The 15,718-nt window shown below is 36.4% G+C and overlaps 1 protein-coding gene across 6 annotated transcripts in view; it reads right to left on the bottom strand.

Annotated features, from left to right (window-relative positions):
• The window catches only part of ACYP2 (acylphosphatase 2), a 175,796-nt gene that overhangs the window by 159,350 nt on the left and 728 nt on the right, over positions 1–15,718 (bottom strand). For all 6 annotated transcript variants that reach the window (XM_063078463.1, XM_063078462.1, XM_063078464.1 and 3 more), the window contains exon 2: positions 553–569. In XM_063078463.1, coding sequence (XP_062934533.1) covers positions 553–569 — 17 coding nt within the window. The remainder of the gene's footprint in view (positions 1–552; positions 570–15,718) is intronic.

Raw genomic sequence — 15,718 nt, 5'->3', positions numbered from 1 at the left:
TTAGGAACCAGAGACCCAAACTGGTGACTCCCAGCTCAGATAGTAGGTGAAAATACATGCCACAATTAACTTTTAGGAAAGGAGTATTTTCAAAAATAAAAATCAAAAAAGTGACAAGGATTTTTAACTGTTAAAAACCTGGGAATCACTTCCTCCTGCAATATTAGCACTTTTCTTTTTGCAGTTCAAGATACATGCATACTCTTGCCTAGAGGCTTTCTTCTGTTCAGAACCGGTGGAAGATCCCATACTTTGTATTCAATGTACCTAATCAAAATGTTTAATGTTAATCACCCCAAGAGAGGTATTTTTGAAATTCTAAGAAAACAATAGCTAAATACTAGAAAGGCTCTAATGTTTTTAATAGACTATTTTTTAAAGAAAATCTCAATCAGTAATTTCAAAGAAGTACGCATTATTTCATCATTTGCTGTCAAGGACAAGAAATACGCAGCAGACCAGCACTAAGTGGAAAACTGCTCTATCTCTGTAATTAGAAATAACAGTGGGGAAAAAAAGGCAGAAAATAATAAACAGATTGTATTAACTTACCATTCTGAAGCAAACACCTGTATAAAAGAAAGATAAAAAGAAATGTCAGCTTGTCTACCTTTAAAAAGATTATATCTTCCCTTACATTTACCTATTAAGTGAAATGAACAAAACATTTAATATCTGAATGTATTAAGGTGTTTTTAAAAATCACTTTCTTTTAAAATGAAAAGATTTTTTTGAAGAAAAATGGTAATATTCTGAAACCAAAGTATAAAGAAATGCTGAACTACATATTCATTCTATTTTAAAGCTTAAATAAAACAAGATGCTTATTACATATTACAAGGACAGTTAAGTATATTTAGCATAAAATCTATCTATGCTCAGCTTTTAGAATTTCTTCTTTAAACACAAGGACTGAGTTCAAGTTTAAATGTAATAAAACATTTTTTATTTTATTTCTAGTTATAGAACCAATGAGGCATATATCATGGAATTATATGCTTGACCATAATTTGGCTTCTGAAGCCTCAGTCCTAATGGGAATTAACAAAAATGAAATTAACTCTTGGAATCTCTATGGTATAGATTATAGTATATTCATTCTTTGAATCACATAGGTTGGTAGTATTGTTGGTCTTGGTTATGTTTTCTCTATCTAGACTGTGATAGGCCAGGCTGTTCCATATTGACCATGGTATCTTATACTTTGGATACCCAGACTGCAAAACTGTGGGAGCACTATCTCAGACAGAAGTCCAGAATGCTATGGGATTTCACAAGTGAAGAAACATCAGGAATGTGGCAGGTGCAGAAATACAGAGCTTGTTAGTACCTACTGCAACTTAGTTTTCATTTCTATCTAGAACACATGGGAAATCTGGAAATTAGCTTTTTAGCACCCAAGAAGCCAAATGACCAAAAAAAGTTTAAACTTAAAGGAGAGGGCATAGTAATTAAAAACACATTGAGAATGGAAAAACAACTCTGATAAATCAACACAATGGAATATTGTCAATAAAAAAGAATGAACTATGGATACAAGCACCAACTCTATGAATCATATGTATGAACCATGAATGCATTATGCTAAGTGAAAGAAGCCACACTCACATGTAACATGTAATTCCACATTCTGGAAAAGGCAAAACTATACAGACAGAAAACTGATTGGTGGCTGCCAAGGATTGGAAGTGGAGGGGAGAGAGTGCTACTAGGGGACACAAAGGAACTTTCTGGGGTGACAAGACTGTCCTATATCTTGATTGTGTTGGTTACATGACTGTATGCATTTGTCAAAACTCGCTGAATTGTACATAAAAAGGGTGAATGTAAATTATACCTTGATTGAAATTTACATTCAGTAGAATGTAAATTATACCTTGATTGAAAAAAATTAGAAAAAAAAACACTGGGAAGTCACAGACCAAGCCAATCTTCAAAGAGGCCAAAAGATATTGCTTCCACATACAGCAGTTGAGCCTGGTTAAAAGGATACAGAAAAACGGATCAGTAGCTTAGATATTTTTATGTAGTTTTAGAAGCAGATTTATAATAATGCTCTCTGATGGTAGTATATTGTGGTACCAAATGAATATGAAGAAAAAGAGCAATAAAGACAAGATAGTATCACAAATAGAATTTTTATAGAGCTATGAAAATGTTTTAAAAGATACATGTGAAATGTGGAGGAACAAGTAGAAAACATTGATTTGAAGGAAAGTCAGAAAGACAATCTGTTATATAGATGGAGGGAAAGATATAAAAGGAATCGGCAAAACATTCAAGAAACTTCAGGTCAATCAGACCAGGTACAAAAGAGAGACAAAATAGGAGAGAAAACAGAAGGAGCTGTGCAGGCAAAAAGTGTGTGGTCTTTTCATCATAAGAGCGAGGGGATCCCAGAACACAGTAAGATTCTGATCAAGTAAGCAGACTGAAGGGTGTGGTCAAGGTTGTATTGTGCATACACCCCTCTGAATTTCTCAACAGTGAACAGCCCCGTACATTAGCATTATGAAAAGAGAAACCATTATATAGTTGTATATACATGCAACTGAAGTAAGCAGAAATTGGAAACACATGGACTCTTTCCTATTTAAAGAGTGGTCTATGAACCAGCAGCACCAGCAGCACCAGCAGCACCACTGAAGTTGGCATAAGAATCTACAATGCAGCTCTATTTACAATAGCCAAGAGTTGGAACCAACCTAAATGTCCATTGACAGACAACTGGATAAGGAAAATGTGGTATATATACACAATGGAATACTTGGCCATAAAAAAGAATGAAATTCTGCCATTGGAAGCAATATGGATGAACTTACAGAAAAGTACGTTAAGTGAAATAAGCCAGGCACAGAAAGAAATATCACATGTCCTCCTCACTCATAAGTGGGACTAAAAATAAATAAATAAATAAAGATTTAAAAAATAAATAAAAGAGCTATTGAACACAGATATTCCACTGAGTACATGTCGCAGAGTTAAGGAAACTTAACTACTCTTTTGATGAAATAGTTTTGGGCACAGACATAATCTAAGAATCAGGCAACTTAGATATATTTAACAAGCACATGATTAAACATTGATGTTTATTAATTGTCTAATCTAAGTGCAAAGAGTAAGATGAGTAAATAAGACACAGTCCCTGCATTTAGGAGCTTATACTCTAGTGGGAAAAACAGACGAGTAAACTGGTAATTAAAATATAGAACCATTACAAGCTGTAAAATGCATAAACCTGGATGCAAATGGGAGTTTATGGGATAGACACATGGCCCAGTCTTGGGAGACTTTAGGGCAGGCTTGTTGAAAAATGGGTTTTAGAGATGAGACTTCAACGATGAGCATAAATTAGTATAATGAGAGTAGAATGACATTACAGATAGCAGAGCATGTGCAAAAGCTCAAAATTGAGATTATGGCATATCTGGATACCACACATAGTTAAATATTCAAAACCACGCATTACACTCATTTTCTAAATTACTTCTAGGCCCCAAACTTTACTGAAGACTTACTAAAAAATAGTTTAAGTCTGCCCTGTTTCTAGAAGAATGGGTGATAATGTTTTCACAAGTAAAGTTACCATAATCTTTCAACTAATCTACTGCAAGAAACTCCTTAACTAGTCTCCCTGCTTCCAGTTCTGCCCTTCTACGGTATATTCTCCATAAAGCAGCCAAGGTGGTTTTCTCTTCTTCAGTAAAACAAATCATTTTCTTCCCCATCTTAAAACCCTCTAGTGGCTCCCAACTATACTCAAAATAAAATGTACACTGGTTCCCACAGGCTCCAGGCTCCTTCCAAATGCTTCTGCCTCATCTCCTGGTACTCTCCTCCTTACTTACTCCATTCCAGCCAAATTTGCCCCCTGTGGCTCCGTAAACATGCCAAGCATATTCCTGCTTCACAGCCTTGGCAATGACTATTCCTTCTGCCTGAAGTACTCTTTCCCCTGAACTTCTCATGTCTGGCTCCTTCTCATTATGCATATCTCTGCACAAATGTCACCTCCTTAAAGAATATTCCTTGACAACTTATCTAAATAGCAATGCACCCCCATATGTTTCCTGCATATGCATAGTACAGATTACCATATGACATTATTATGAATTTATTAGTTTATGTTTTTATTTCCTGTCTTCACAGTAAACTGTAAGTTCCATGAGGGCAAAATTTTTTTCTTTCTTGTTCACTTCTGTGTCCCCAGCACCTAGACCAGAGCTTGCCACACAGTTGTCGAATAAATGAATGAAAGAAAAACCAGTTGATAAATATTTAGGTGAAATATTTAACTACTCTGTAATAATTTCTTATTAACATTGCAAATTTACATATAACCATATTGATTAGAACTTAAATTTGCTCTCAAAGTAATGATCCTAAATTTACTGCATTCAAAGCTCTGTAAAGAATCTCAAGAATTCTATGTTGATTCTAGCAGAACTTTACATAAGTGATAATATATAGTGATTAAATATATAATAGCATATATATGTACATGTATTATATACTTATATATATATACACATATGAGGGGTCTGCAAAAATTCATGAAAATTTGTATTATGAAAAAGCTGCACGGATTTCAATATTTTTTGCACTAAAGTAAACTTGTACTAACTTGTTATAACATGTCTGAACAGGATCTAGTTTCAGGCATTAAGAAGGATAAGACTTCAGTAGGAAAGGAGACCCTATCAGAGCAACATGAGTTCTGCTAAAATTGAAGCAAGAACAAACATCAAATTCATGGTGAAGCTTGGGTGGAAGAATGGTGAAATTACTCTTGCTTTATGAAATGCTTATGGGGACAATGTCTCCCCCAAAATCGTAAGTTTACAAATGGATAACTCGTTTTAAAAAGGGACAAGACAATGTTGAAGATGAAGCCTGCAGTGGCAGACCATGTGCATCAAGTAGCAAGTAAAAAATTAATCTCCTTTTTGCCCTAATTGAAGAGGACCGACAATTAACAGCAGAAACAATAGCCAAAACCATAGACATCTCAACTGGTTCAGCTTACACAATTCTGACTGAAAAATTACAGTTAAGCAAACTTTCCACTTGATGGGTGCCAAAACTGTTGCACCCAGATCAGCTGCAGACAAGAGCAGAGCTTTCAATGGAAATTTTAAACAAGTAGGATCAAGATCCTGTAGCATTTCTTTGAAGAACTGTAACAGGAGATGAAACATGACTTTACCAATATGATCCTGAAGACTAAGCACAATCAAGGCCATGGCTACCAAGAGGTGGAAGTGGTCCAGTCAGAGCAAAGTGGACAGGTCAAGGGCAAAGGTCAGGGGCTGGCCAGTTAGCTCGGCTGGTTAGCTCAGTCGGTTAGAGCATGGTGTTGTAACACCAAGGTCAGGATTCAAATCCCTGAACTGGCAAGCCACCAAAAAAGAAAAAGAAAGAAAGCAAAGGCCATGGCAACAGTTTTTTGGGATACTTGAGGCATTTTGCTTGTTGACTTTCTGGAGGGAAGAACAATAACACCTGCTTATTTTGACAGTGTTTGGAGAAAGTTAGACAAAGGTTTGGCAGAAAAACACCCAGGAAAGCTTCAGCAGAGACCCCTTCTTCACCACAACAATGCTCCTGCTCATTCCTCTCATCAAACAGCAATTTTGCCAGACTTTCGAAGGGAAATCATTAGGTATCCACCTTAAAGTCCTGATTTGGCTCCTTCTGACTCTTTTTGTTTCCTAATCTTAAAAAAAAATCTTTAAAGGGCACCCACTTTTCTTCAGTTAATAGTGTATTTGACACGGTTAAATGTCCAGAACCCTCAGTTCTTTAGGGATGAACTAAATGGCTGGTATCATCACTTACAAAAGTGTCTTGAACTTGATGAAGCTTATGTTGAGAAGTAAAGTTTATATATTTTTTTATCTTTTAATTGCATTTTTCCACAAACTTTTTGAAGTCCCCTCATATATTTATAACATAATGTATATTATATATTTATATATATAAAAAATAGCTAATATATACACTGTAAAGGATAGCAAGAAGTTACTAGATAATGCCTAAATTAATATTAGGCATATACATAACATTCAGCATATACATAGTATATACATAATAAAGACATTACAATCACATGAACTAAAAAAAATAAATGACTAAATTGGTTGTCTTATAAAACTTACAGGATTTGAGGTAGGAAATTGGAGAGGATATAGTGACTGTTGCTTTTCATCACCAGCCCTTCTATACTGTTTGATTTTTTTCTTTAATCCATGTGCATGTGTGGATTTGATTTAAATTTTCCAAGTTTTAAATTTAAAGTATTTGTAACTATGAATGATAACATATACACATCCATTTATTAAGCCAATCTTAAAACAGAAGAACTATAGATTGATTCACTTAAGTTTAAGAGACATGATTTTAGGCTAAGTTCATACTGCTTGGCAAACTGTAGATAATATGAGTGTTACTACTTTAGGCAATGGCAAATGGAAAAACCAAGACCGAGATAAATCAAATATGAAAGATTCAATATGTACTTAATTGAAATTTACGTTGTATTGATTATAGATCTAATGTTTTGAGGTTGAGATCATGGAGATCACAGTCTTTCTATAATAAGTCCTTTTGTGTCACTACTTGGGAAAGAATACCGAATGTAATAAATATGTTTTAAAATTTATTTAATATATGAACACTGTGCATACCCCTTCTTCCTTTCTAACAGAACTCTGGTTTTACTTGGACCAGCAATGTGCCCTCTACGTTTCTCAGTCTTCATTGCGATAGGGGTGGCCAAATCACTGGTCTTCAGGAATGCTCTTTGCAGGAGCTGACTCAGCCAGGGGTAATGCACTTGTAACTCCCCTCTTCCAGATTTTAGGGTGAATATAATAATGGGAGCTACAGCAGTCCTCTTGAAACCACAGGGCAAAGCCAAGGACATCAAAGCCTATGGCCCTGACTTCCTTAGGCACTTTAACACTCCAGGGGCTGGGGGAAGAAGTAGAAAATGGAGCGGAGAATCGGGAATGACAGCTAAAGGAAACGAAGGAGTGTTCTTTTTGACAGTGATGAAAATGTTCTGAAATTAGACGATGGTAATGGTTGCAAAACACTGTGAGTATGCTAAAAATCACTGTATGGGTATATTTAGTGTTAGGTGAATTATACAAGGATACTTGAAAAAGTTCATGAAAGGATTGATATTATCTTTTAATTATATTTTTCCACAAACTTTTGAAGTACCGTTGTATCTCAAATTTTTTTAAATGCCACGTATACAAAAAAAAGAAAGCAGAAAACAGGACTGTGACAGTTCTTCCTACCTCTCAGACCTGTAGAATCAGGGCAGTCATTCTTCAGTTCTGCTCACCATACAACCTCCCTGACTTTTCCTATCACCCCACACCAAAAAACTCTGCAGTGCAGATCATCTTGAAGTACTGCAAGCAGAACTAAAAAGTTGAGTTCTCTCTAGATTTTACAACTGATTTCAAGAGAAGAAAACTTCTTTCTCCCTAGCGGTGGCTCTTTCTGTGAAGAGCAATATCCATTAGTGTGCCATTCCTGGTCACTCTCTAGCCTGTCCCTGACTCCTCCCCAGGGACATGCAGAGACTCAACTAATAGGGAAGTTTAGAAGGAGAAACACACATAACACAGGTGCTTCCTCTACTGCGTTCTGCTGGGACAAAGTTACCCACAAGGATCATACCTTCTGCTGTAGCAGAAGCAGTCCTGGAGCAGCCCTGCCTGTGCCTGGGTGGGTGTGTTTAATTCTGCAGTACAGATGATTATAAAGTTCACTTACCTGCAGATATATACCACATTCTCAAAACTCTGCTTTACTCTTTGTCTTTCCTGTCACTCACATAATGAAGAGGGGTGTTATTTATCAGGTCCCTCAAACCACAACCCTTATTTTAAAGCCTTAGAAAGAATGGGTGTCAAGGGGTCTCAAGATTATCAGTGAATAACTAATAAGAATTGTAGTTATTAGTGGTTGAGAAGGAGAGAGGATAGGGGAGATAGGGAGATGTTGGTTAATGGACACAAAATTACAGCTATGTAGAAAAATAAGTTCTAGTAGTATACAGTAGTGCTAGGCATCTATTATTAACAATAATTTATTGTATGTTATCAAATGGCTAGAAGAGAAATAAAATGTTCTCATCACAAGAAATGATAAAGTTTTGCAATGATGAATATGCTAATTATCCTGATTTGATCATCACACATTATATACATGTATTGAAATATCTCGGGCCGGCCTGTGGCTAACTTGGGAGAGTGCGGTGCTGATAACACCAAGGCCCCAGGTTCGGATCCCATATAGGGATGGCCGGTTCGCTCACTGGCTGAGCGTGGTGCTGACAACACCAAGTCAAGGGTTAAGACCCCCTTACCGGTCATCTTTTTTTAAAAAAAAAAAAAAAAAAAGAAAGAAATATCTCTGTGCCCCATAAATATATACAATCAATACATTTCAATTGAAAAATAAACTCTTTTAAAAAAAAAAGTCTCAAGACCTCTAGTCCATTAACGTTGTGAAGCAGTGAACCATGCAGAAATCAGCTGTTCAAAGCTTAATAACACACTTGGAATTTTCCTAAAATCTTTCTGAGAGTCTTCATCCCTAGTTTGAAGTATACTGTACAACAGAGAGACATCTATATAGACAGAAAAGGTGACCTTGGAGATAGATTTTCTGCAGTTTATCAGCCTTGGCTGGAACAGAGAACTCTTGGGAGAGGGCCTCTGCTAGAGAAGATGCTTCTGTGGGCTTTCATGACCTCCCAGTACTGCTTCCACTTCGCTTGCTGAAGAGAAGGGAAGCTGATATGACAAACACAGGTTTTTCACAGACACACTGCTTTGGAAACTGGAACAGATATCAATCACTTCAGTTATGAAAGACTCAAGCACAATATGCTGTTCAGACAAGGTTCAGTCAACTGCAACTGTCCCTTACTTTGTGAAAAGAGGTGCCAGTGAAAAACCCTGAGGTGAATATTTGTAAAGCAAATCATACTTTAAATCTACAAAGAAACATTGATATTTAAAGAAATCATATGACGAATTGTAAATGTCAGCATCCTTTCATTTAAATCAGATTTTCATATTGTAACATACCCCTTCATCCTGAGGTCTGACTGCATGTGCCAATTTTGAATGCAGGGAGTGATCTGGTAACTACCTTAAAAAGCAGCATTTAATGATTTTAAACATCCTTAGTTTTTAGGAAAGCTTTCCTTGTATGGAATAAAATTCTGGGTCCAGGATCTGTTCCCCATGGCCACACACCATGATATTTTTCAAATACAGTAGTTGAAACAGCCATCACACTACTGTTTCTTCTGTGAGCCAACTATCCCCAGACATTTCAATTTAATTGAAGACATTTTTGAAGTCCCCACCAGAGGCATAGCCCCATAGGGGGTATATAAACCAGCCACCAGCCTGACCTTCAAAATACTATGGTTATTGTCTCGTGAGAGACACTGACACGTGTACACAAATAAATGCAGTTGAAAGCAAAATGGATTAAAGAGAAGGAAAAATAAGAAGTATAATAGAACTATAAATGAAATGCTATACGAACAAAGACAAGAGAGGTAATTAGACTTAACCATATTTATGTTTCTTGACCTTAACGTACTTAAATTTTCAGCCTCTAAAACACAGCTTTTCCATTTACCTGTCCAGGTAAGGGAAAATGTGTACATCTAAATCACATGATGTTTGACAAAGCCATTTAATAATTCATTCCAATTTTAATTTTAAGCAATCTTTGAGTTGCTATTTATCTCAGTACTCCAATAAGCTACTCATATTATAAAAATTGAGTTAATACTGCCAAAAACAAACTTGAATTTCTAAAGCACATGTAAACCAACAGATTGCCAACAATGCATTTCATTAGCATTCACCTGAGCATCAAAGCATCTATGCACAGCTTAATCTATTTCCCTTTCAAATTTGCAGATTATATTATTCTACATGTAAACATAATTAAACATCTACAGAAATATTATAAGCCGTGCCATAATTACAAATGCTCTAAAAACACAGGATCAGTCCCCTGCTCCCCTAACCCACATCCCAAAGCCCCCAATGTAACAGGTCGGTGAGAATAAAAACGTGGAGCTTCGTGAGAATATGGAGATTTTAAAAAGCAGAGGATGGAAAGGGATGGGGGAAAACAAAAAGAGTAACCATACAGTGGGGAAACCTGACAAATACGATCACAGCCAGGTGACCAACATTAACATCAACAGCCATACGTCATATTGATAATATGTACCTTTGATATGGTGTCATGAGAATGGCACTTTACCTCTGTAGTCTTCCTCCCAACAACCCATAACCCCAGTCTTATCATGACAAAGATATCAAACAAATCCCATTTGGGGAGCATTTTACAAAGTACTCAACCTCAAGGTACTCTTCCAAACTGCTAAGGTCACTGAAAACAAGGCAAGTCTGAGAAACTGTCACAGCCTAAAGGAGCCTAAGGAAGCAAGATGACTAAATGGGATGTGATATCCTGGATGGGATCCTGGAGCAGAAAAGGGACATTTGGTAAAAACTAAGGAAATCTGAATAAAGTATGGATTTTAGTTAATAATAATGTATCAATATTGGCTCACACCAGTTGTGTGGTCTCTATATTATCTTCCCAACTTTTCTGTCTAAAACCATTGTAAAACAAAAAAATTTATTTAAAAAAAAAAAGTAGGGGAAGAGGAGAAGCAGTGGAAAGCAACCCCAGCCTAAGGCTCTATCTGTAGACTTTGCAGATTGGCCTGAGAAGTTAATCTACTATTTGTTATATTGTTTGTATAATTGTATTTTCCCGAATTCAAACAACCAACTTACAAACTAATTCTTGGAATTCAATATGCTTGTAAATTAGGGTGTGTGTATTTGAGAGCAAGGCAGCGTACAGTATATTTGACCCCTAGAACATCTTTTTCTTTTTTTATCACTTCCCAAACCCCCCCCTTCCTCCCCTCATCTCTAGTATCCTTAGGTTTGTTCTCTCCTTCTGAAAGTTCAACGTATTGTTATGGTCATTTCTTTCTTTCTTCCCTTAATTCCTTCTTTCCTCCCTCCCTCCTTCCTTCCCTTCCTTCCTAGCAGCCAGACATGAGTGAGAACATGCAGTATTTCTCTTTCTTTGTCTGGCTTATTTCACTGAACATTATTTTCTCCAGACTCATCCATGTTGCTGCAAATGGCAGAATTTCATTCTTTTTTATGGCTGAGTAGTATTCCATTGTGTATATGCACCACTTTCCTTATCCAGTTGTCTGTCAATGGACACTTAGGTTGGTTCCATATTTTGGCCACTGTAGAGCTGCAATGAACATGGGAGTGCAGGTATCCCTTCAACATGATGATTTCCATTCCTTTGGATATATACCCAGTAGTGGGATTGCTGGATCATATGGTAGTTCTATTTGTAGTTGTTTGAGAAACCTCCACAGTGTTTTCCATAATGGCTGTGCTAATTTATAATCCCACCAACGGTGTAGAAGACTTCCCCTTTCCCCATATCCTCTCCAGCATTTGTTATTCTCAGTCTTTTTAATAACGGTCAGTCTAACTGGGGTGAGATGATATCTCAGTGTGGTTTTGATTTGCATTTCTCTGATGACTAGTGATGCTGAGCATTTTTTCATGTACCTGTTGGCCGTTTGTATGCCTTCCTTTGAAAAATGTCTATTCATCTCCTTTACCCATCTTTTAATTGGATTATTTGGTTTTTTATTGCATAGTTGTTTGAGTTCTTTACATATTTTGGATATTAATCCCTTGTTAGATGTATAGTTTGCAAATATTTTCTCCCATTCTGAAGGTAGTCTTTCTGCTCTGTTGATTGTTTCCTTTGCTGTGCAGAAGATTTCCAGTTTGATATAATCCCATTTGTTTATTTTTTCTTTTGTTGCTTGTGCTTTTGGGGTCTTATTCATAACGTCTATGTCTAGCCCTACTTCCTGGAGTGTTTCCCCTAGGTTTTCCTTTAGTAATTTTATGGTTTCAGGTCTTACACTTAAGTCTTTAATCCATTTCGAGTTGACTTTAGTATACGATGAGAGGTACAGGTCCAGTTTCATTTTTCTACATATGGATGTCCAATTTTCTCATCACCATTTATTGAAGAGGCAGTCTTTTCCCCAATGTATGTCCTTGCTGCCTCTGTCAAAGATCACTTGGTAACTATGTGGATTGATTCCCAGGTTTTCTATACTGTTCCATTGATCTGAGTGTCTGTTTTTATGCCAGTACGTTTTGGTTAAAATCCTAGAACATTTTGAGTGTCATTTTGTCACAAAGGATGTTTTAAATTCTACATTCTAAGTAGAAATATAACAACACACATCACTTTTGCTTGGAAAATATTTTTTGTGGTAAACTCCAAAAAATCAATTTAATTCATTGATCAATTTTCCATACAGGAAAGTTAACTCTTTTTCTATTTTTTCCATGTTCATTTTTATGTCATGAAACCATTTCCATTGGGAATATTTTCCACTTAAATATTTTAATAACAATTTCATTATCAATTCATATTTTGTCCATACCAAATGTTCCCAATCATAGCTTCTTTCATTGTGAATTTACTTTCATAGTTATTATTTCCACCAAGCCAGTTTTCACTATGATTTTTATTATTCCATACTTTTAAATTAAAAGTTAATTTTACTGTGTTGTCTTCAATTACTGCCCATTTTTTATTACTAATGCAAATTTTTATTTTTGATGATTTATTGTCAATTATTTCTACATAATTGCTATGACTCAAATAAAAAGCTAATGTTTAATGTTTATTTCTTAGGTGATCACAAGAAAATTGTGAGATTTGTGAGACACAGACTGATGTACAGAATTAGTGACAGTTTCAGCAAATGACAGAGAGCTGAGGCTGCAGTTTTTTTTTTTCTGATTCTGCTGACTGCTTACTGACCAGGTCAAGCTTCCCTGTGGTCAAAAGGACAGTCTAAACATTCTCGGGGTCATTTGGAATGGTCCAAATAGCCAGATCCAAATGGCTTGCTTCAGTCTATGTGTTCAGTATATAGGTTAGAAAGAAGGCAAAATAAGTGCAGAAAGGGTATTGAGAGGAGAATCAATAGGAAATAGAGATTAAGAGCGTGGGTTCTGGTATAAAGACTGTCAAGGTTCAAATCCCAGCCCCACCACTTAACTTGCTGTGTAACCTGGGAAAGTTACTTCTCTTATGCCTCAATTTCTCCATCTGTTAAATGAGAAAAATGGTTGGGGTCATAGGGATGAGGATTAAGTGAGACAATGCATGTAAAATATTGAATACAGAGCTTGGCATATCCTAAACTGTCAGGGCCATGAAAGAAAGCCGATAGAAGCATCTTCTGCAACAGAGGTCCTGTCCCAAATATGCTCTAATCCAGCAAATACTGACAAACTGTGGAAAATCTGTCACCACGGTACCCTTTTCTTTCTATATAGACAAACATGCATGTAAAATATTTAATACAGAGCGTTACGCATCCTAAAGTGGTGTATCCTAAGTTGTCAATGTTTATGTGTGCAAACACATGATTGTGAATTTGTACTACATACTAAGCTTTGATAAATCAACAATGGGCATGCACTCTCTTCCATTAAACATACTGCAAATGGTAAGAGTTATTGTCCTAAAACTGATTTTTTTAAAAACCTCACTCTTTATGCACAGAACATTTCTCCCTCCTGGGCCAGCCCGTGGGAGAGTGTGGGGCTGATAACACCAAGGCCATGGGTTCAGATCCCATATAGTGATGGCTGGTTAGCTCACTTGGGAAAGCGTGGTACTGACAACACCAAGTCAAAAGTTAAGATCCCATTCCAGTCATCTTATAAAAAAAAAAAAAAAGAACATTTCTCCTTCCCATATTTTTACTGCTGCCCCAAACTGATCTTTATATACCATCTAACTACCATATGCACAAAAAGTGCAATTATATAGTTAAAATAGATAGAAATACATAATGTATTAACAGAAAACATCATATAATAGAAAAGCGCAAGTTTTATTTTTATTTATTTATTTTTTAAAAAAGATGACCAGTAAGGGGATCTTAACCCTTGGTGTGGTGTTGTCAGCACCACATTCAGCCACTGAGCTAACCGGCCATCCCTATGTAGGACCCGAACCCGTGGCCTTGGTGTTATCAGCACCAGACTCTCCCAAGTGAGCCACAGGCCGGCCCTAAAAGTGCAAGTTTTAAAGTGAGGTGTGGAATCAAATACTGTTTGTCAACTAAAGCTAGTCCAAGTATCTCACATGTATCTCATAAAATTGTGATGAGGATTAACAATGAGATGCTCAGCACATGGAACACCCTAGTAAATGTCCCACATCTGCATTCACACACAAACACAGAGACACACTCCTTAACTACCGCCTTCTCAGTCCAGTGGGCCAAATATTTTGTCAGGTGATCTTTGCCAGCGTTTTCATATTTTATGTAATGTGTCTTAGTGACTTACTGCAGCAGTTTTCAAACCAGGGTTCCATACCCCTGGGTGTACTCAAAGACTTTCTAAAGGGTACAAACCCATGAGTAATTTTAAGGGAATCAATTTCCAGATCTTCAACTTGCATACATACTCTCTCCTAAAACAGATCTGAGACCTGAGATTATCCTTTGCTCAGGTTCTCCTTTCCCACCTCCCTTTTAACAATCATACTTTGAAAAAAAGGTCTCTTTACAAAAGGCATACTCTCACCCACTCTTAATCTTACCCTGGTACATTGCCCCAAAGTGCAAAACTCTTGAGTACCAAATAAGAGGATAATCCAGCCCTTCCTTAATCAAGGTTCCATTAAACATCCCCCCAGCTTTCTCATTAAGAATTAAATTTCTCAGGCTGGCCCATGGCTCACTTGGAGGAGTGTGGTGCTGACAACACCAAGGCCAAGGGTTCAGATCCCTATACAGGGATGGCCGGTTAGCTCACTTTGGAGAGCATGCTGCTGACAACCCCAAGTCAAGGGTTAAGATTCCTTACTGGTCATCTTTACGAAAAAAAAAAAAAAAAAAAAATTAAATTTCTCCCATTAGCTCACTCGGTTAGATCACGGTGTTGGTAACACCAAGGTCAAGGGGTTTGGATCCCCCAACTGGCCAGCTGCCAAATAAACAAACAAATAAATAAATAAATATTTCTAATACAAACTTACCTTTCAAATAAAGTTTATCATACTTTTAAATATATTTCTACTATTTATCAATCGTGTTCTAATAATAATTGCAATAGTAACTCAATCCAGAAGAAAAAAAAAATACTTAGAGCCTATTGTCAAAGGAAATTAAGAAAAAACATTACATTTATATGTATATATGCACATATGCACACATACACATTGCATGTAAGTATAACCGAGCACTAAGAAACTCAAGCATAACAATAGGATAATATTCTGTGGGCAAAGTGAAATAGAAACGAAATTCAAAGGAAAACGAATGACGTAAAATTTCCCAGCGTTAAAGAGCTGTATTTTAAATGAATGACGGTGGACATTAAATCACTACAGTATTCATATCCCATTGGATAAATTTCAAACAGTGATTTAACATTTTAATTTACAAATATCAATATTTACATCCTTTGCAACTATCTCAACTTATGACAAAACAAAAATTACATTAAAACAATTATTTTAAGAGCACGGGGCGGCGGGATGGTGACCTCTGACAAAGTGAACCAAT

Source organism: Cynocephalus volans, chromosome 14, assembly GCF_027409185.1.
Source record: "Cynocephalus volans isolate mCynVol1 chromosome 14, mCynVol1.pri, whole genome shotgun sequence".
Taxonomy (NCBI): Eukaryota; Metazoa; Chordata; class Mammalia; order Dermoptera; family Cynocephalidae; genus Cynocephalus; species Cynocephalus volans.
Note: the sequence above shows the minus strand (reverse complement) of the source record. Positions and strands in the feature narration are given on the sequence as shown.